Source organism: Agelaius tricolor, unplaced genomic scaffold (genome assembly GCF_023055355.1).
Source record: "Agelaius tricolor isolate 1412-34295 unplaced genomic scaffold, bAgeTri1.0.p SCAF_4, whole genome shotgun sequence".
NCBI classification, from domain to species: domain Eukaryota; kingdom Metazoa; phylum Chordata; class Aves; order Passeriformes; family Icteridae; genus Agelaius; species Agelaius tricolor.
In genome coordinates, this window is record NW_027269264.1 from 3,816,967 (window position 1) to 3,839,297 (window position 22,331).

General features: G+C 37.3%; 1 protein-coding gene across 1 annotated transcript in view; it reads right to left on the minus strand.

Moving 5' to 3' along the window:
• Positions 1 to 22,331, minus strand: part of HSD17B4 (hydroxysteroid 17-beta dehydrogenase 4) — a 62,884-nt gene that overhangs the window by 34,965 nt on the left and 5,588 nt on the right. Inside the window, exons 3-15 of the mRNA XM_071424390.1 lie at positions 20,642 to 20,749; positions 20,054 to 20,113; positions 18,877 to 18,898; positions 18,734 to 18,780; positions 17,854 to 17,938; positions 14,907 to 15,094; positions 12,409 to 12,500; positions 11,779 to 11,803; positions 10,048 to 10,176; positions 4,111 to 4,217; positions 3,193 to 3,426; positions 2,718 to 2,769; positions 1,288 to 1,359 (exon numbers count right to left, since the gene is read on the minus strand). Of these exons, the coding sequence (XP_071280491.1) occupies positions 1,288 to 1,359; positions 2,718 to 2,769; positions 3,193 to 3,426; positions 4,111 to 4,217; positions 10,048 to 10,176; positions 11,779 to 11,803; positions 12,409 to 12,500; positions 14,907 to 15,094; positions 17,854 to 17,938; positions 18,734 to 18,780; positions 18,877 to 18,898; positions 20,054 to 20,113; positions 20,642 to 20,749 (1,221 nt within the window). The remainder of the gene's footprint in view (positions 1 to 1,287; positions 1,360 to 2,717; positions 2,770 to 3,192; positions 3,427 to 4,110; positions 4,218 to 10,047; positions 10,177 to 11,778; positions 11,804 to 12,408; positions 12,501 to 14,906; positions 15,095 to 17,853; positions 17,939 to 18,733; positions 18,781 to 18,876; positions 18,899 to 20,053; positions 20,114 to 20,641; positions 20,750 to 22,331) is intronic.

A 22,331-nucleotide genomic window follows, 5' to 3' on the forward strand; every position in this document is an offset into this window, starting at 1 on the left:
ATATGTTTCAAATAAATTAACTTTATCTATTTGAAAGCATTAAAATTAAAAAATGAGACGGTGACAACATTCAAAGTGCTAAAAAATTTGACAACACAGAACTGAAATAAGATTTATCTCAGCATCTCAGACTGTATTAATTTATTTAAATATGGAATTGTACCATAAAATATTATGTATTAAAAGCTACTGAAAATACCCAATGTGTTAAATAGACTATGAACTCATACAAAAAGTGGTACTAGCACCTTGTATGAGAAGAGTTCCAGAGTTCAAGGTCACCCATTTCTTCTTTTGAAGAAGCTAGACTTCTTACACTGCACTGAGATTCAGCTTCCTACTGCAGCTCATAGCTATTTCACTCCCTTACACCTCAGACTGGAATTCACAGAACTGTTTTGTTAATAGTGTTAATTTCCAGTTCTAGAAGAAATTTAAAAACCAGAGACTCTGCTCACAAAAAGAACTTTTGCATGTTGCAGGAATAAACAGGCTTCATATTAGCCCAGTGTGAAAATGAAACACAGCTATGAGGAATGGTCAGTAAAAAACCTTTTACAGTTTTATCTGACCACTGAAGGAATAAAAGGTCAACAATGTTTGGAAAATCACAGTCTATAAACCTACTCTGTCTAATTTCCCGAAGGACCTTGGCATAATCACACCTAATAAGAGTAAGATTCTGGAAACTGCAAGTTATCAGTTTCTGGAGACATTCTCATCCTCTAACTTGGATTTAAAAGCAACCAAATGGGTTTTGTTTAGAATAAAATAATGCAGACACATAAAAGGAATGCAAGATATGCTCCTAAAGATCGATGCTTTGCAGATGGGTCTACATAACATAATGATATAACATAATTAACCTTTGCAAAACCACCCACAAAACACATGCAAACACACAGACACACACCCCCTTCCTGTGGGTAGCAGGATATAAATTGGCTACCTTCAGGCAGGAGGAAGTACTATTATTGTTAAAAACTTTCATCTGTTTGCATACTGCATTATTCTACCTACACAGGAAGAAACTGTTCTTATTTCAGTATGCTAACTACCCAAGAACAATTACACTTTGATCTGTTTGCATGGTGCATGCACAGGAAGAAAGTGTTTCTAATTCAGTAGGTTAACTGACCAAGAACAATTACACTGCCACATCCCACTGAGATTTAAAAAGCTAAAAGTCTTCTCCGTGGAAGGGCTGGCAGTTATTGGTATAGCTAGTTAAAAATGAAGCCTAATAAATGTAACTGCACCCCCATCAAAAGCCATAAAACATTTTACCATCTATTAGCAAGACTGCTCCAGATCCTTTGTCCAGAATATCTGCAACAGTTGCAATTGACCTTAATTCTCCTGTAAGAATAGAACATGGACACACTGTAAGGTTTTGCTTCAGGAACAAAACCCACAGATCACTCTTTACACTTCCTTATTAATTATCTTACTTACTAACTTCCTTACCTACTACTATCATTATTGTTGCTGTCATTATTATTATTACTGTAATTCTTATTATCAACATCATCATAAGCATTGTAAAAGTCATATTAATTACAATTGTCCTGACTATAAGAACAGCATCTGGGAATCTTTGCAAATCTTGGTTTGAAGATCTGAGTGTTGTTTAGCTTGGGGTCTTTTTATAACTTCTGGGGTTTTTTTAAAATAGAATTTTGCTGTAGTTCATGTATTCAGAGCTAAGCACATCACTCTTAAGACAAACATATTGCTATCTTCAAAGATAGATCCAATCATTTAAGGACTGTCCACAGATTTCAGCAGGGCTGAGGCATCCACAGTCCTACAGGAGGGAAGCTCAGCTCAGAGCCTGGGCATAGGGGTCCCTGAAATTTGTCATAGAGGTTATCACTTTAGAGACACACATGTGTTTACAAATCAGCCTACAGAACGCAAAACCAAAAACCTTTATGAAGTCCTGGCAATTCATTACTAATCATCAGACTTCTTTGTATTAAATATAATTTTCAGATAATTTTTTGTTTCAACAAAAAAATTCTGCCATTTACTTGCGGCTTGCAATTGTTTTTGGTTTTGTTGTTTTGGTTTTTTTTGCTACAATCTCAAAAATTTAATTTTTATAAACTACAAGTGAGGAAATCCAGACACATGCATGTCCTGAATTAATGTAACAAGTAATTCTCAGATACTGTAATCTGGGAAAACTCAGCCATCTCTGAAAAGAATTTGCTACTGCAGTAACTAATGCCTTGAGAATTTTGACAGAAAGAAAAGTAACTGTTATTAGCTTCCTCATTAGGATGTCCATTTGGTTTTTTACATACATAGTTTAAATTTTATCCTCTTACAGGCACACAGACACAATCAATGCTGAAGAATTCTTAGGTAAACATCCCAAAATTTTTATGATACAACCTTATTGAAATGTTTTAAAGTTTTGGTAGTTAGTATCAAATTAGATGAATAAACCACAGGTATGTAGTGCATTTGCTTATGGTATCAAAGATGATGCATACTTTACTAAGTACACTGCAGAAAAGCAACACCTGATCTCAAAAACACAGTTTCAGAATTCGTTCAAGAACAAAACAGGTTGCCTCTCTTTCCCCCCACTCCTAGTAAAAAGGATATGCAGTACTATAGTTTGAAACAAAGCTTCTCTAATTCTATTTACAATATGGCTACAGGAACTGTTGTCATAGTGAAAAACACATCAACACAGAAGGACTGACCTGAAGTTGGTAATGGTTTATAAAGCTCCAGATATTGCTCACCATGCAGCATCTATGTAAAGAAAGACAGTGCTATAATTACAATTAATATATTGCTTTCCCTCCCAAGTCAACATACAGCTATTTTAGAAAGTGTCCAGAGCAAACAAATTTAAAAAACCTAAGTTTTATTCTTTTGTTTTTATAATTTCATCCCCAAAATGTTTTCAAATAAAGTTTTAAGCTTTTATGGTTTAAAAAAAGAGTAGTGAACACAAAGTAAAATTGAATATCAAATTCATCATACATCTCATCATAGGAAGATGCATTATACAAGTGAAGTAAATGAATAATTTTTTAGGATGTAAGAATACAAACCACTGAATTTTTAATTTTTACAACAAAAGGAACTTTAAAATATTACAAAAATACTAACTGAAGTCACCTTTCAGTTACATGACACACAAGGAAAATTGGCTACTTTACTCTTCCATACCCTTGCAAGATCAATATTTAGTCCTGAAAGAGAAGGAACACCATCAAACATTGACGTCTGAGCAGGAATTACTCCAAAGCTGGGTAAACAGCAGAATTCTTCACTTCCTTCAAAGAGAAATTTTAGGTGGTCTGGATCCTTAGTTGACATTCCCACACCAAGTGCATACAGAATAGGCTCCAAGTGAGTATATTTATACACGTTGGTACCCAATTTGCGGCCAACAATACTTGCCTGGAAATAAGAAATCAGCATAAAATAAAAATCAAAACCAGTTAATACTGAACTTGCATTCTTTCTGTAATTCTTCTATCAAGCCTGATGCCTAAGGATTTTCTTTATAGTCACATGTACACATAAAGTATGAGTAATAAATACACCATGAAATATTAATGTATTCATTTCAATACAAGCAACCCAAATGCAAGGCATTATACCTTGCTTCAAGCAATCTACCTCAAGAATAAACGGCATAACTTGATATAACTGCACTCTCAGCAATGCACAAGATTTTTTCAAAAACAAACCACAATTGAAATAATTAACACCATAATAAGACTGAAATGAGGGAAAATTATCTATAGAGAAGGAGCCAGAGCAAAATGACACTGCCCAACAACACCCTAGCTCTGTCCTTTTTTGAATAATACCCTAATTAGAGATGCTTAACAGAACTTACAAGCACCTAGATTCTGCATTATCCAGTCTATTCAGCCCCAAGTTCTCCTATCATCAATAGGAACAATAAAGACTGGAGTCTGGAGAGGTTTTTTATTCTGCTTCCTCACACCCCTTTTTAAACCCCACCTTTCTTTTTTGCAGACAGCAAGCCAGAGTACAAGTTGGGCAGCAACACTGGTCTCTCTGCTCAAGGTTTTCACGCACCTTTGAGTGTATCTGGTAGACAGATGTACTTACTGTGTCAACAGAAGAAGAAACCACTGATCCAGAGCTTGTTGAATTCATAGAAATATTCCCTTGAGATTCTATCTGACTTAGAGCATCACTCAATACACTTATGGACTCTAGAGAAAGGAATTGAAAACTCACTTTTAGAAACCATACATGACACACTCCAGTTACAGACACAAAACACACACATCAATCAGCAAATGAGATATAGCCTGGTATTTCTCAGTTCACCTTTAAACACAGTAAATATACATCTGTAAATTGAGCAGGGTGCTGCATTTTACAAGCACCCACACAAAAGTAGAGGAAAAGTGATTTCTGCACAGGTTCCATGAGTTCTGCAACCAACAGTCAACCATGACATTTATCTCAAACTGTAAAGGAGAAGATAATGAGTGGTGTATGTTTCAACTGTCTGAGAAGCAAATATCTGAAAATTACTAGTGATTTTCTTATGAGAATTATTTGCAACACAAGTCACAGGTCTAGTCTCCTGACTGCTACCCTGAATCAAACAGATAGAAAAACAAATAAGTCTGAGACTGAACAATGACGAAATTATAAATGAAATGATGCATGAATTCAGCTATGGTCATGGCAGGCCATCAAGAACAACTTGTTCCTTGAAGCTTAATAGGGCTAAAATCAACATTAAACATTAGAAAGAATCAAACAAAAGGTGATGAGAATCTCACACAGAAAAACACAAACGTGTTTAAATCAGAGAAATGCAAAATCATTTCTTAACTGCCTTAAGGCAGAGTCACTGCCCTCCACTTCAAAACCCCTGTGCCCATACTGACTTGCACTGCTGCTTGATTTAAGTCAATGTTGCTCTATCACACAGCACTACTCTAAATAACCTGCAAGGTAAACTGCATGCCCTCTTGCAGAGTCCTGTTTTCCTAAACTATCTCTTGCTTACCAGTCTCACTGCCAGAATCATTGTAACATTTGTTTGTGGCCTTAATCTTGTGAAGAAAAGGAGCATCTAAGAAACAAACAAATATGTTGTCACCTGTTCTGCCAAAGACAAGCTTCCTTTGTAGATATAAGCTCTGTCACAATATGACACTTACATAATGTGAAAATGTGCAAAACAATAATTCTAATTCAGAAGAACCTTTTGAAAGGTAATCTCTTTTATCCCTTTGTTCATTCATTAATTGAATAAAAGAAAAGCAATGCAGAGCTACTGGGAGAAGTAACAGACTGTTTCTACTTTTTCTGCATGAACAAAAGAAGGTTTCACATTGCTTTAAAATCTTCACAGGAGAACACAGGTTTGGCCTCCAAGCAAACCTCAATGTTTCCTCAACTTTAGCATGGCCACAAACTACTTACATGCAGGACCATAAAGATGACTTTTAATCGTGAGACTTGAAGATTAACAACATGCATTTTTGACAACATTATTTGGCATAATTAGGATCAACAGTACAAAGGTAACCTGTAAAATAATAATGGTGTAGAATACTACAGTCTCCTCCTCGAGGAGTCTTTCTTCCAAAATTTATGATGTAAGTGGACTATAAAGTTGGTGACCTGGCTAGTGTCTGGCTGAACACTAAGGAGATCACAGTCATAGAACAGTTTGGGTTGGAGTGGACCCTTAAAGATAAAACTCCCCTGCAATGATCAGATACTCTTCAACTCGATCAGGTATCTCAGAGCTCCGTCATATCTGACCTTGAATGTTTACAGGATGGGGCATCTACTACCTGTCTATGAAAAACCCATTCCAATGTTTAACTATCCTTTGTAAAAAACTTCTTCCTTATAGGTCACCTAAACCAACCCTTAGTTTTAAGCCAATACTTCTCATCCTATTGCAACAGGCCCTGCCAAAAAGTTAAGTACTGAAAGACTCCAGAAAGGTGTCACTGAAGTCTCCTCTTCTCCAGACTGAGCAAACCCAACTCTCTCTGCCTTTCCCTTTCCATCATTTTTATCATTTTTGTGGCTTTCCTCTAGCCTTGCTCCAGAGCTGGTCTAAGTCTTTCCTGTGTTGAAGACTGCAGAGCTGGATGTCGTACTTCAAGTGGAGAGAAGACCTCTGGGGGGGGCAGAATCAACTCCCACAACCTACTCGACATGGTTCTTTTGATGCACCCTGGGATACAACTGACTTTTCAGGCTGCAGGTGCACATTGCCAGCTTTTGTCCAACTTTTCATCCACCAGCATCTCCAAGCTGTTCTCCACAGGGATGTTTCTGATGCCTTCATCCTGTATTGATACTGGGGCTTGCCCCAGCTTAGGTGCAACATCTTGCACTTGGCATTGTTGAAGCTCATGAAGCTCCCATGGGCTCACTCCTCAAGCTTGTCCAGGTCCCTTTGGATGACATCCCTCAGGTGTGTCACCACATTCCTCAGGTCCATGCACCCTCACCAAGTTTGCAGAGGGTGAACTCCATCCCTTATCTATATCATTAAGCTATTACACAGTCCTGTTCATAATACAGGCCCCTGAAGGACAGCATTCATTACTGATCACCAGGTGGACATTGAGACATTGACCATCCAACCAACACCTCCTCCACTGAATAGTTTGTCCATCACATCCATAGCTCAGCAATTTAGACAAATGTTATGGGGGGCTGTGTCAAAGGCCTTACACAAGTTCAGACAGATGATACTCACAGGCCTTCCCTTACTCATTGATGAAGTCACTCCATCACAGTAGGCCATTGGGCTGGTCAGACAGGACATACCCTTGGTGAATCTGTACTGGCTGTCCCAAATCACCTCCCTCTTCTCCATGACCTTCCCATGCACAGAGTTGAGGCTCACAGGATGGTAATTACCAACTTTCTTTTAACTTTTTTTTAACATCCAAGAAATACACAATTATACCAAAGGGTATAATTTTGGCAGAAACAAACCCAGTAGGAAACTTTTTAATTAACACAATTATCTTATTATTGGTATAGGGGTATTTTTTAAATTGTTGGACTAACAGTGAACTCTATGACCTTAAGTGTTCATCACCTCTGAATGGCCTGCTATTGTACAGCAAATCATTAGTAGAAAAAAGGAAAAGACTAAGCTGGAGAACAAAGGTTGAAAATAGTCACAACAAAGGGCATCTCTTTCCAAAAGTATTGATTTTACAGTAAGGGGACATTGCATATGAGCCATATCCGTTAACAACAGATAAAACACCACAAGTGTTTAAACCTTTTTTTAAATACATAAAAGGAAAGCTGACACTGAAGCTGGAACACTTCTCCTGTTACACAAATTCTTCATATTCACACAAAGTATGCATATGTATATACACACACACCTCAATGTGTTTTACATTAATTTGCTCTATGTCAGACATAAGCTTTTAAGATGTGCCAGAAGTCAAACAATGAGAATACTTGAGTTATCTTCTGTAAATAGATAGCTTCTAAGAGAATTAAAAATGCACAAAAATTTCTAATAGCCAATAACAGACCTTTAGCTGGCTCACATTTTCACAGCTGAAGAGAAGTTTGAGACAGAGTGCCTGACCCATGTCATAGACACAATAAATTCTGCTCCCCCAGATAACAGAACACCACACTAACTTGTGCAAGAGATATACTACAGAATGCTGTGTACAGTATACAGCCTGCAAGACAGGGATGCCGGTCCTCTGCCTCTACCACAACACAGTCTGATTCCCTTTCCACAATAGGAAGAATTGGACAATTACACAAGAGCAAGTAGTACACTATGAAGGCAAGAAGAAAACAGTTGGGAGTTGCACCAACATGCAGTGCATGGTGCAACTGTGACCTACTGCACCCTGTACCATGCATTCAGAAGCTTCTGCATCACACTTAATTTGGTCTTTCTGCTTTATGTACAAAATACAAGCCTCTCTTATCAGTATCACTAAAACTGAAGCTTTAAAACTGAAGAGAAATAAGATTAGCATCTCAGATTTTTCTGAAATGAAAGATTTTCTGAAATGAAAGATTTTAATGTAGTAGAAAACAGGGTTTTCTACTACATTAAAAGCAAATACTTTATCTAATTCCTTTTTGGTTTTTTTTTTTGCTACTGAACCTAATGCTTAGCACACAAATGCTCTTCACAAAATCATATTACTCAAATTAGGGAAATCTGCAGGAAGAGTTTTAACTTGCAGATGTTAGGTATTGTAACTTTTTAATCTTTACTCTAATTAGTACTCTAATTAGTTTCCTTTACCTTCAAGCAATAAAGAGGACAATAAAGAATTTGACAGCAGAAGAAACTTCTAATAGAATTAAAAATTCTATTCAGCTAACGAGAATTTTCCTCAACCCTTATGCTGATTCTCACAAATACACAATACAACAATTAATGCACAAGTTTTTATTCAGTGGCTTGATTGCACTGCAAGGAAAAAGATGTATCTTGACTAAGTTCATAACAGAATCTAAGGCATGGAAGATCCATGCCAATGTAACATTTTTGACTTCCTGACTGTAGAAACCTGCCATATTTTGTTGTAAGCACTTTTACTTGAAGTTCAAAATCTTCTTCAGTTTTTCCTCCTCATAGCATCAACTGGCAGATGTGAAATACCATATATAATGTTGAAGCAACTTTGAAAAGAAATCCCTATCTACAACACTTTTCTGCTAGCAGCCCATAAAAGTAACATAGCTCATGTGACAGGTCCTAGAACATATCAGAAGTGATAAAGCTAGAATTATGTTGTTATAAATACTATTCCATAGCAGAACTGAGAACATGTATAAACTTGCATACATTTGGAAACAGGATACCTGTAAGCCAAGGATCAGTAAGGTGACGTAGAACTACTGTTTGGATGGTTACATTCCCCAGTGTGCCAAGACATGAGGGAAAGGACAAAGTGTGTACTATGCTGGTTCTGGTAAAGGCATCTAAAAACATATCTTTAAGGTTTTTAACAAAATATCCTAATGGATTTTGGAGCCAATGGCTTGAACATCTACTGTGCATTTAGGTATCTTTGAAATCCAACTGACATTGTATATATGGATACCTTTTCTCCTCCTGCCCTGCACTCTTAAATGCTGGCAAGGAACAAGAAAAGTATACAAAGCATTGAAAGAGAAAATAATTTCAGTCACCAGCCAAGGGGGTGATGTGACCTAAGAACATAAGGCACAGTAAGAACTTTTTTGCTGTAATATATCCCACAACTTAACCAGAGCTTTTTGGTAGTGAAATGTTCACCAGAAACCAAGATTCCAGGACTGAAAAGAAAACACAATTTCTCTATTGCACTATGCTGTCTGCATGTCGGTGCAATCAAATACAACACTGTCATCAGTCTGACTCTAATGCTTACAATGACAATGATGTCACTTCTCCAGAAACTGTTAAGATAAATCGTATCTTAAAGCCATAGGTAACAATATTGCAGTTGCTTTAGATTTGAAAGATTTGACCATACTGAAACAGAAAATTATTAATGTAGCACATTTACAAGAAAATTCATTAGCTCTGTAGATTTTGAAGTTTCAGCAAATGCCTGAAAGAAATCATTCTCTTCTAAACTTTGCTTACCCAAGCCATCCACATATACAGAACCAAAGCATAGTTTGGATTGGAAGGGATCTTCAGAGGTCAGCTAGTCCTAGTCCCCATCAACTCCTGAGTAGGGACATCTTCAAGTAAATCAATTTGTTGAGAGCCCTGTCTAACCAGACCTTGAGTATTTCCAGGCATAGGGCATCCACCACTCCTCTGGGCAACTCATGACAATATGTCACCACCCTCACTGTAAAAATCTTCCCTCTTATATCCAATCTAAATTGATACTCTTTTAGCTTGAAACCATTATCCCTTGTCGTACTGCAGCAGTATACATTTGTCCCAGCTTTCCCTTATTTCTCAGAGGCCTCCACAAAGTACTGAAAGGCTACAATAAGGTCTTCCAAAAACATTCTTTTCCCCAGCCTGAACGGCCCCAAAATTAAAGTCTCCCTTACCTTGGATGGTTCTGGGTTTGCTGGCATTATCAAAGTCACACACCTTCACCCATTTATCTCTCACTGCTTCAGGCGTCATTGGCTGATTCTTTCCCCTGACAATGGCACCCAAGGATCGCTCCCAGCGCACTAATGGGAAACATCAGCCAGAGAGTTCCAGTAACAAACAAAGAAGCTTTTCATTTCTTTATACAACTTTCCTCTAGGCCACTACCTTCAAGATGGTACAACAAGGGAAACATTTTAAGTACTCCAATGTAACTCACCAGTGTAACTTCCAGCTGGACTAAAAGGGCTCACTGCTTTAACTAGTATTTAGAAAGGGAACAGCACTCGTTTTAAGTTTCACTGAAGCTGTAACAGACTTTTTACTCTCCTGAAATACTAGTTTTAGGATTCTGTCTACTGAAAAGTTGCAGCTAGTATTCATCTACAGGCTTTCTCTTCTGACATGACTTTGACTACTACTGTTTAGGTATCTTCTGAAAGCATAGAAAACTACAGGGAAAAAGTGAAAACCACTTGTTAGCTGTAAAAGAACCTTAATACCAGTAGCCAGCACCTCTAAATGGTCTCTGAAGTTGTATTTCAATACAGTAACCTGAGAGAAACTGGTAAGGCCAGTGTGAAATTAGTTCCATAAGGATACAGACTTAGATTACTTGGATTGTAATTCAAATACTTAACCAGTCATGTTGGGTTTGCCATTAATTAGCAGAAGGCAATGAATAAGGCTATATTGGTACCTCATTAACAATCTGGTCTCATTTCAGTAACTTCAAAAATGGCCATTATAATGATGAAAAATGGTATTTTCTCTTGATCAAAGTGCAGATTTTCAGCTATATTAAAACCTAACTGCTTGTGAAGGGCAGCAAGACGTTTTGTGCTGCTAACCTGCTTCTTTTAATCTGTTGCCCACACCTCTTGGAAACACTATTCCAGTTACACAGAACACTTGCAGTTAATTAGAAATGTACAAAATTGTTATCAAGTTGGAGAAAAAAAATTAAAAGCAGAATGACTTCCTGAATTAAGAGCCCTACTTCCAACCCTCTGATGATACTCATGTAGGCTGAAAAGTTGTACAGTTCATGAAAACGGTGCTTATACTAGGTTCAATGGATTTAGGAAAAAAGTCAAGGCATCTCACACACTGAATATTTTTTCTTCTCATAAGTCCTCAGTATCTCCCGCAAGTTTTCCTGAAATTAGTATTTAAGTTGGTTACTGGAGTCACTAAGGAAAATACATGGGTAGCATAGCTACTGGTTATTTAAGAACACTAATTGCCTTAACATGCCTACACACTAGTATTTTAATAGAAGCATAAGTAATAGTGAAAAGTAATGAAAAACATGCCTGTTTATCAGCATATGATATTTATATCATGAAAAATTCAAGTTATCAAGAAAAGGCAGCAATGTACACTTAGCACCACAAATTCTACTTCAAATTATGCCCAGGATCCAAGAGTTGAAGTTACCTGAGCAGATTTTCAGTTACTGTTAGTTCAAAAGCATAACAATGCACATACCTAAGTTACCAGTTTTTCCCACATGAAGTTAAGGTTTTGACTTTTAGCAAATATAAGCAGTTTTCTCAGAACCTTAGGCTTTTATTCATGTTCTTGCCTGAGTAAACAATGTCTTGAGCATATAGGTTAAGTCTAAAGAAAGTCTCAATGTGAATTCCAAAAACAAGATCAATCCTTCAACATAAAGTACTTACATTTTCCAATCCACCCAGCTCCCACCTGCCAAGAAAAAAAGAATATCATCAGCTTAGGACATGTCACAAAGCAAAGCTGTGGTAATGCTGGCAAACAAAACTATACTCCAGAACAAACTCAATATATGAAGAATTTCTTAAGAATTTAAGAACTACTACTGGTTGTATTTAACAGTTTAGTTAAGCACCTGAATGTGATCAACATAAAACAGTCTCCATACAATATATGAGTTAGCAGTTTGATGCCAATACCTATAATGAATATCATAATTAAGTAATTACTCCTTCCTGCAAGCTACTTTCTATGTTAGAATGATTTTCAGAACAAAAATGCCTTTTGAATTTTGGTATCTTTTCAATCTTAAAAGCGTACATTGAGAATTGTAACAATCAAATTGGTAGCATGTTGAGCACAGACCAGAACTTGACTAAGCTGTAACTGCCTGAAGTACTTGTCAAATACTGCACAACTAGATCAATATTTCTTCTGTCTATGCTGAGTATGTATTTCACACATGGTCATTTAGTTTCAGCAAAAAGGTTAAGGCTGGACAAGATAAAACAACTGATATTGGGGGAAAGAGCAAAGGCAGGGAAGGAGGGAGAAGAAAGGAAAAATAAAAAAATTACCTCAAACAGACTGCCATTTTCAGCACAGCTCTCATGGCAAAGCCAAACTACTAAAGGAGCAACATATTCTGGCTTGAAAGCATCGACCAGATCTAGAGCAAATAGGAGAGGGGAATAATGAAATACAAATACTCTGCAGTTTCACCAAATTATTTAATCTAATACCCTCTTATGAACAGCAGAACCAGGAGAATTTTATCAATAGTGCTCTGTCATGAAAAGAAAGGACCAGGTAAATGAAACATTTGAAGATTCAATAAATACAAACATCTAGTGAGATACATATATGCTGCCTAAGCCCATGACATGGCTTCTCAGCCAGAGAGATGAAAGCCTGTTTAACTCTCGGGAACACTGCTACATGCTTTGCAGACTGCAAAGCCAGACGGCCTTCCTAAATTTCCACATGACAGGCAGCCTGAAACAAGGACAAGACAGCTATACATAATCCTGATGGAAATTTACCTGAGCAATTTTCCTTTTAGTATGATAGTCAACTATATAGACAAGACATTACAAAAATAATTGCAGCAGCTGATTGTTTAAGAATTACCTCATTTGGAAATGCTGATTTTTCTAAACAATAAAGAGAATTATCACCCTGCTAAATTTACATATCAATCCTATTTTGGGATTTTCATTGACACCTAGTACAATAGAAAGCTATCTGAAAATTGAGACATTGTCATGGAACAGTGTGGTTGTCCAGGCAGCTCTCATCATATATTCTATCCACTGTCTGAATATTAACTTTGCTCAATTTCCTTTTTCAGCTTTTAGAATATTATTCTTTCAACAGCAGTAGATATAGAGCTGTTCCTCATCTAAAGGTCATCAAGCATTTTCAATTACAGACAGATTTTCCAAGATGAAGAGCTAGGAAAGCCTATCATTTCAAGTACTTCTTTAATAGCAAAACTAAGGTAAACAGAAGTTCATTTTTAGAAGTTCCATAAAAGTAGAAGAAAGTCAAATTCCATTTAATATGGCATGTTGCAAGTGCATAGCAAACCCATTAGTCTTTTCCAAAATATTCTACTTTATGCCACACATAATTTAGTTTCAAAGTCTAGCCCTAAATTATTATTATTAATGCTTGCAATCCACTCTTAAAATAATTTAAAAACAGGTACTTGAAGTTAAAAAAAAAAAAAAAAACAAACAAAAACAACCACACAAAAGATGCAAACTGCATTTAAGAGTTCTTAGCAAGAACAAGAATATGTGGGTCAAGTTGAACATACATAACAATGTATGGCATTGTATGGCAATGAAAAAGCATAAGTGTCTGCAGACACCTGAAGACAAATAGGAAAGTCCTGACTAAGATAACAAGAATAATTTGATGACCTCTGGAAATATTTTTAAGTTGTGGTGTTCAAATCTTTTAGGAGTATTTGAAAAACTGGACAGAAATTGAGTGAACAAGATAAGAAATATATCATCAGAGCTGTAAGTACCTTACAGAGAGATCAAAGGATCTCACTCTTCTTAAAATGACTAAGAAAGAAAATTCTGAGGTATTTTTTATCATCCTATGTAGATTAAATATCTTCAGAACTTGCCAGCTACTGTAATCCATTTTACATTGCATGCTTCATGTGTTCGGATCTTCTATAAACAATTCCAATAAATCACTGGAACTTACAATTTACAATTTACAAGATTGCTAGAGTCATGACCACCAGGATTATTTAGATCTAAACCAGGCTACTTCAGTCATTCAATCTGTGCCTAACATACAAAATACATTACTCTCCAATACCCTGTCTATCAGTCTGACGAATGTGATGATTTCCTTGGCTTTGAAATCTGCTCATCATAAGGGAAAAGAAGGTCAGGAGTGAAATGAAATAGGCTGATTCTAGAAGATTTTCTGAGAGCAATTTCTTTTAACAGACCTTTTTTTTTCCCCCCAAATTATTTTTCCTTCTTCTGGTCATTTGCCAAAGTAATCAGTCAGTGTATTTATCCTAAATTTACACTTACACACACTTACTCTGTTAAACCTGTTGAAACTTTTAAAGATTAGTAGCTATGCAATAAAGAAAAATTAAGCAACTCAGTTTACTATGATCTCCTGCTGATCATGGAACCACTAAGTTCACACATGACAGGTTGTGCAAAACCCCAGTATTTTGCAATTAGGCAATATTGTAACAAGTGCAGACACCTTATGCACATACTTGATGTCACATGTGATGAAACAAACAAGCCTTTCCACTAGTGTAGGAGGATCTTGGAAGAAATTACAATTAAAGAGCCTTGCTACATTAAATTGCTTTTGCAAATGAGAAAATTTGCTTCATATCTTGTGGCAGAAAGTAAGAATTCCTCACAACAGACAAAGCAAATAAGTTGACAGTTCAAAGACAAAAAGATAGTAGGAAAAATGAACAGGTAGTACATGAAGTGCAAAGGACTTGCATTTTCTAAGAGGTAAGAGAGTTTGTTGTCCTTCAAAAAATACCAGTACATGTAGACCTTATATTATTCACCTTGCGGCATGACAGTCTGGGTCAGCCTGGATCCAGCAGTAGGAGCAATGGTGTTGCAGTGGATGTTATATTTCCGCCCTTCAATTGCAATTGTGTTTGCAAGACCCAAAAGGCCAAGTTTTGCAGCACTGTAGTTTGCCTGACCAAAGTTTCCATATATTCCAGCAGCTGAGGATGTCATAATTATTCTTAAGGGAGAAGAGAAGAAAAAAAATTAAATTATTTCTTCAAGATATTTGATTCTACACAACAACATTTGCCAGCTTTGGCATTATAGTCTCCATATTCCACAAAACCAGTAAGAAAATATTAGTTGCTAGTTTTGCTAACAATCAGGTAACTAATGTTTGATGGATGGCAAACATCTCACAAATCCTGACACATTGTCAGAGTAGCAGAAAACTAACAAAGGCTTTCTGATTGATATTGCAACACTAGGAAAGACACTCTGTGACACTAGGTCCTGTATAGAGAAAAATAATTTCATTTCTATTTTCATTTCAGCTGGTATTATTCTCACAACTAATAGGAGATTTCAGCACTCAGAAGAAAATTACTTGACCGAAAATTACCTCCTTTAATATTAACTACCTGGTAATATCTGAAGATCTGTTCTGACAGAATTCACATTCAAAGAATTCTAATATGCATAAAATGCATGACAGAAGAAGACAGGAAAGGAAAGTCTTGTTCTTTGCTGTTCCCATTACTGCTTTGGAGGTGACTGAACTGCCCACATGAGAGCTCTAAAACCACTGCAGTTCACAGATGGTTTGAGGCAAGAAAATGCTGTGCTGCAGGTCATCTCAATTCCATAGAAATGGGTCTACACCTTCACTTTTAAAGGAACCCTGTTATGGTTCGACACTAGTCAAATGCCACAAAGGCTCCTTGCTCACCCTTCCCTGCCAGAACTGGGCAGAGGAGAGAAAAAAAATTAACAACAGGTTCGTGGTATGAGATAAGGACTGGGAGAAAACACTCCAAGGGTAAAAGAGGCTCAACTTAAATGTACAAAGTGAATTTATAACTGAGAGATACAGAGAAGTATAATGAGAAGTAGATAAGCTCTTTTCTTCCCTCAATTCCTCCCTCCCTCCCACCAACACCACAGGCAGACAGGGCATGATGGTTTGTTCAGTTATCACAGAGATTTTCTTCTGCTGCTCTGGGAGAGGAGTCCATTCCCTGTGAGTACATGGGGTCCCTCCCACAGGAGACAGCTCTCTCTGAAATTCTCCAAAGCAGGTCCACTTCTCACAAGCAGCAGCCATACTGCACCTGCTGCAAATACTGAGTCCCTCCCATGGGCAGACGGTCCTCCCAAAACTGCTGAGACATGGGTCACTCTTTCCATAGGGTGCAGTCATCCAAGGACAGGCTGCTCCAACCTGGAACAAGGGTCCCCTCTCTCCACTGGGTCTCCTGCTGGATCACAGCCTCCTTCAGGCATCTACCTCCTCTGGCATGGGCACCTCCCTCGTGGGCTGTGGGTGGATCTCTGCATCCCCCATGTATCCCCAGGGGCTGCAGGGGCACAGCTGCTTCACCATGGTCTCACCACAGCCTGCAGAGAATCTCAGCTCAGGCACCTTCTGCCACTCATTCTACACTGATCTTGGTGTCTCCATGTTGTTTCCCTCACATATTCTCACCTCCTCCTCATCTCTGGGCAGAAAAAACTGTGTGTCCTTTTGTTTTGATTTTCTTCTCCAATCTGGTATCACAGAGGCATTACCATCACCTCTAACTGGCCCAGCCTTGGCCAGCACCATGTCTGTTTTCAAAGCCATCGATGATTGGCTCTGCTGGACACAGTGGAAGCTTCCAGCAGCTTCTCACAGGCCCCTTGTGTAATTTCCCCACTACCAAAAACCAGGCCATGCAAAAACAACACAAAGCCTTATCAGATTCTGTTGAAATCTACTTGAAAACACACAGCATAGCTGGGATCAACATATATTTAACTTTTTTTATGTGCTTCACTGCCAATAATCTAATGTTTTTAATCTAAGTGAAGAGAAGTATTGCAAGTAGTGGTTCAATATGATGAAGAAAAGCTACAAACTCTATACAAAGCATGCATTCTGCAGATGGCAGGTGTCTATCCATAAACTGCAGAAGCAGTACCACTGTCATTTGAGCAAATACAGAAAAGGATACAAGGGAAACATTATCCTAACTGGATGCAACTCTAGAATTAAGCTGTTTTTGAAAAAATAATTTAATTTTCAACTCCCAGACTGAAGACTTTTGCTATCCTCACAGTTCACTTCCCTGGATGAGAATAAATGTTATTTATGTCACAGGATTAGAAAATAGCCACACAGTTTTAAACACATGGGTATGTTTAAGATTAATATAATCAGTGCTTTGACAAGGTTTTTGATAAAATCACAAAAATGGAAAAAAAAGTCTGATTTCACTGCACTTTTTTTGACTTAACAGTAATACATACTAAAAACATACTAAGAACACTCCCATAACTTTTAAGACAAGTACGTTTGTCCAAAGGGTTAAAACTGGCAAACAAAGAAAACTCATGACAACTAAACACCAAAGAAAAAAAAATCTATGGCCTACGAGCAGAACGGCATGTACCAGTCATTTGAATAAGAAGGAGCAGAACAAGAGTCCTCAAACTGCAGTAACACACAAGTAACAAACATTTCTAACCAGTCCTCATTAATTGACAAGGTATTTTTACATAGTTACAACTTCTGTTTGGGAGAGCCAGAAAAATACATTTAAATAGATTGGAAAAAAAACTTCAAACATTTGGCTGAGGAAGTGGAAAGGAGGGATCAGAACTGTACAGACATTTTCACTGATTTTGCTTCAACCCTGACAAAGTGAAAGAAAAGAATGCAAGACTCCTTCTCTGTTTGGGCATGCATCAGTTTGTTATACCCTACTGAAAAATGCAATACAGAACACACATTTTTACCTGCCAAATTTCTGATTTTTCATATGATTCCATGCAGCTCGGGTTACCAGGAACGATCCCCTCAAATGAATTCTGTGAATTATATCTAGAACAAATTAACATCAGTTTAGTAATTCCAGGATTTGTCTCCCAGATTGAAATGCACCATATTTCTTCTTCATGACAAAAATGTACTCCCTTCACACTGTTTTTTTGTTAGGGTTTTTTTTTTGGTTTTTTTTTTTTTTTTTTTTGTTGTTGTTGTTGTTGTTTTGTTTTGTTTTTTGTTTGTCTTGACAGACCACTTTTCAGTACTTGCCTGAACATACATTGATTTATGAAGGGGCTGCCCACATATACCACCTCTTTAATGGCCTCTTCCATACAGAATTCAAAAGCATTCAAAATTCCTGCACTTAGACTCAGACCAGAAGTACAGAGACAGACTATCTTTGTAAAGTCTCCTCCACTGACTTATCATCATCTACCACCTCAATGAAGGTTTTGCTTTTTCTTCTGTCCCTTGGCACATCAGTTTCCTTTCCTCTCTGCTTAGTTCTGGGTCTTTTAAGCCTGTTTAGTATTCAGCCACTCAGTGCTGGCAATAGGAATGTTGTGCTCACAAAAACTATTGTGTGTAATTCACATGGCTCTTTTTCTTACTGCATTTGGCAACCAGGAGTGGGAAGAACAGCCCTTCTTACCCTTTGGAACTACATATACCTACCATGTGTTGCAGCACAGACCTGGTTTGCACACTGAACACATGCAGCGTTCCACTAAGCTTGCAGGGCAAAAGGTAAGCCTTCCCTGTCTTTTCTTTCTTGTTCCCGTGGGAGGGATGTACATGTCATCTTTCACACAGAAAGAACATTTGGAAGTTGTTTTAAAATCAACTCACCCCAATCTTCATCACTTATCCGAACAAAAGAACGGTCTCTCAGGATCCTAAAATGCGACATTAGGAAAACAAAACAGATGTAAGATCAACATTTGTTTACACAAAAAGGAAAGGACACACTCAAACAGGACAGGTATACTCACCCAGCATTGTTTATAACAATATCTGAAATAAAAAAAAGGTAACTAATTCAATGTACTGATAAAAATACAAGCTTTCTATTTTTCTCCCACTTCCAAATATACACACACAAGAACACTGGACATATACATCATATTACATATTATACATATTACATAATCAGTAGCTCCTTGTCCTGATTAATGAATTCTATCCTCGAACAAATATTATAACATAAAACTTTTGGACAGGCAACTCAACCTGACAGGGACCTAAATGGGACAAAGCCTGAAAGGCAGGCATAGCTGTGAAGCGCTGGCTGCCTAGGAATCCAATATCTGCAGGATGCAGCTATCCTGTACAGTTTTGAAGCCTGCTTTGAATTTCAGAATGCCCCAATTATGCAGTTTATGCCACCACCTTTGTTGCAGTAGCCCAAATGATAACTAGAGGAACTACAGAGTCTCAAAGCTGATAAAGTGACCAGGATCATAACAATTTCTTGTCAGATATTCTTGTCAGGGTTCCTGTTGGCCTTGTTTATGTGTACTTTAAGCCATTTAACCCTGAGTTTAATTCACCAAGTAATTTCAAATAGTGGAAATCACATGGTTAAAAAGAACTTTAATTGTTAGATAAAATACCTTAGGGTTTTCTTCTTTAATTTCTGCTAATGCATGTTGACCTTAGGTAAGCAGAAGAGCTTAAAACCATGAAATGTTGCTTTCAGCAACATTATTTATGCTAATTCTATGCAGCCAGTTATAACACTTCATAAACTTTGTGCTTTCTGACAGAAATTGTTAACCATTATTGAAGTTCCAAAATTCTGAAGTGTAGGAAAATACAAAATATATATTAAGCTTTACACCTCTGTTAAAACCACAAAAAAAAAAAAACAGAGAAACCCAAAAAAAACCCCAAAACAAACAAAAACACCAACAAAACCAAAGAAAAACAAACAAAAAAAACCAACCAAACAAAACCCAAAGAAACAAAACAAATAAAAAACCCAAACAAAAGTTGATAATTTAGATTAAAAGCTGTAAGCTCCTTATTCAGATTTCACTGACTACAGGCATCAAGAATTGGTGAGTACTACTGTGGTCAAGATGTATTTCATACACAGGTTGTCAATTGCACTGCTTATAATGGATTTGCACTTGTAAACAATTTTCTACATGAATTAAGCAACCGTACCTATCCTGCCAAAAGCCTCAAGAGCTGTCCTCACCAGCTTTTCACCATCTTCTACAGAATCTGTAAAATAAAAATACAAATTCTCAATTAAAATTAACTGGATACACTGTACTTCCAGGATATTAACAACTAATTCCACAGAGCTAAGAAAAATAAAGTGTACATAGCCCCAGTGAAAACTAAATTCAAATCCAGCCGTTATCTGCATGTGGCCTAAAGCAAATCCCACACAGCAAATCTAAATGGCACAACATTTGTGACAGCAAGAAAAACACAAAGCAAAGCAAGCAAGAACTATCCATGCCCATTTAGCATCTGAAGACTGGGGATGAATGGCTACTTAATACTTCAATGTTAAAAACTGAGATAAAAGAGAAGGGCATTAGTAGACAAATCTTAATTAAATGAGGCAATTAATGCACCTGCTTTTAGCATCTGTCTCCCCACCCCACATGGTCTCACACCTGTTTAATGTATATGTTAATGGTAAGCTGGCAGTAATCTTTCACTAGCAGCATCAACTTTTCATTTAACATGTCCACTATTCCTACAGATAAAGCATTACACTCATCTGGACAAATAACATACCATAATTGGGTACTGCTTTCCCTCCTTTTGCTCTGATTTCATCAACAACTTTGTCAGCAGCTGAGGAGCTTTTGCCATATCCTTTAAAATCACCTCCAAGATCATTCACTGTGCAGGAAAAAGAAATGAAAATTTTGTTGTTAGCACTCAGACTTCATGGTCTGTCCTTACCTCACTATCACACTGGAGGTTATAAGGAATATTAATAAAGCCTGCCGCATCTACGATCTTACTGAGAATCACAGATGACAAGAGAAAAATAGTAGGACATATGACTATTTTTTTTAAAAGTAGTGCAACACACATTATCCCTTTTTCTTTAAATAGCATGGAAAACAGAACCTTTTTCCACCCCTCCATCATGTATTTAACTTGCTTGCCCTGCCCAGGCTACCTCTGTAATTGTGTTGAAGTTCAGAGATAAATATCTAGATTATACCCCAATCACAGGCAATTTATTCTAGTCTCTAACTACTGCATGAACCAAAAACAAGACTTTATTCCTGTTAATAGAGTTGCTAAACTGTTACTAGTCAACACCATCATAGAAGAGACCCAGCGGTCTGAACAAAGTGAGAAGTGCCTGCTCTGGAGCTTCAGATCCTGCCCACCAGACACACACAGCTGGTCCAGGCTGCTCTCCACAATGGGGCACACGTCACTAATGGCAGCTGGAATGTAATGTTGCCACACTCTGCTGCACTCCTGCACATCCCACAGCTTCACAGAATTACCAGGGGAACAAAAACACTCCCAAAAAAATCCCATAAAACATTGTATTTGGACAAAGAATTTCAAAAAATTGTAATAAGTTGTTTAAATGGGTTCAAAATGGAATTGCAAAAAAGCCAGAATTGACTGAATTTACATGCAACACTGGTATTCTGCTAAACAGTCTTTTGCTATGGTGAATTCCAGCTTTCTGCCTTCTACCTTCTAAACTCAAGAAGCCAGACAAAGTAAAATATGAAGGATATTCTTGCTGGTCTTGATGAAAAGCAGCAATTGCCAAGTCTGTTGTATCATGACAAAATGAAATAGACCCATTTTGTGCCTTTTTTTTTAACTCTATGTAAACAGGAACATGGCTCGCAGGACACACCACAAAATCACTGTATTATCCAGATCAAGAAGCCTCATCTGGAATCCTATATTCAGCTTTGTGTGCAGCACTTCAAGAGAAATGTAAAAAGACGGCAGAAAATTTGTGAGTAAATAAAAATGCCAAAGTCCAGAAGAAGCGAGCATCAAAAGAGGAGGGACATGTCAAAAAAACCAGAAAAAACAACCAAGCATAAACAATCAAACGAAACACAAAAAATGCCCAGCCTTAAGCAGGAAGTACAAGTACCTTAACACTGATGCAAAAAACAACGGAGACAAAAATCTCCAAGCTAACAGATCAATATGTAACAATCCAAACGTGCAGGAAACAGAATTCAAGTGAAAAGAATTAAGGAAAATTTCTAAGTGTAGTGATAAGTTAGGATAGGCAACGCAGGCAGACTGCTCAGCCTGCAACATCCATGGTATTAAAGGAAAGCAAATCAGGAACAACACCTGGGAAAGAAGAGTGAACAATTTGGGTGGTAAACATATACAAACTATTCAGTCCTGTTAAAGCCTTACAACTCTCTACCACAGGCAAGTTTATATATGCTTATCCCACACTTCAATAGTAATTTGTTGA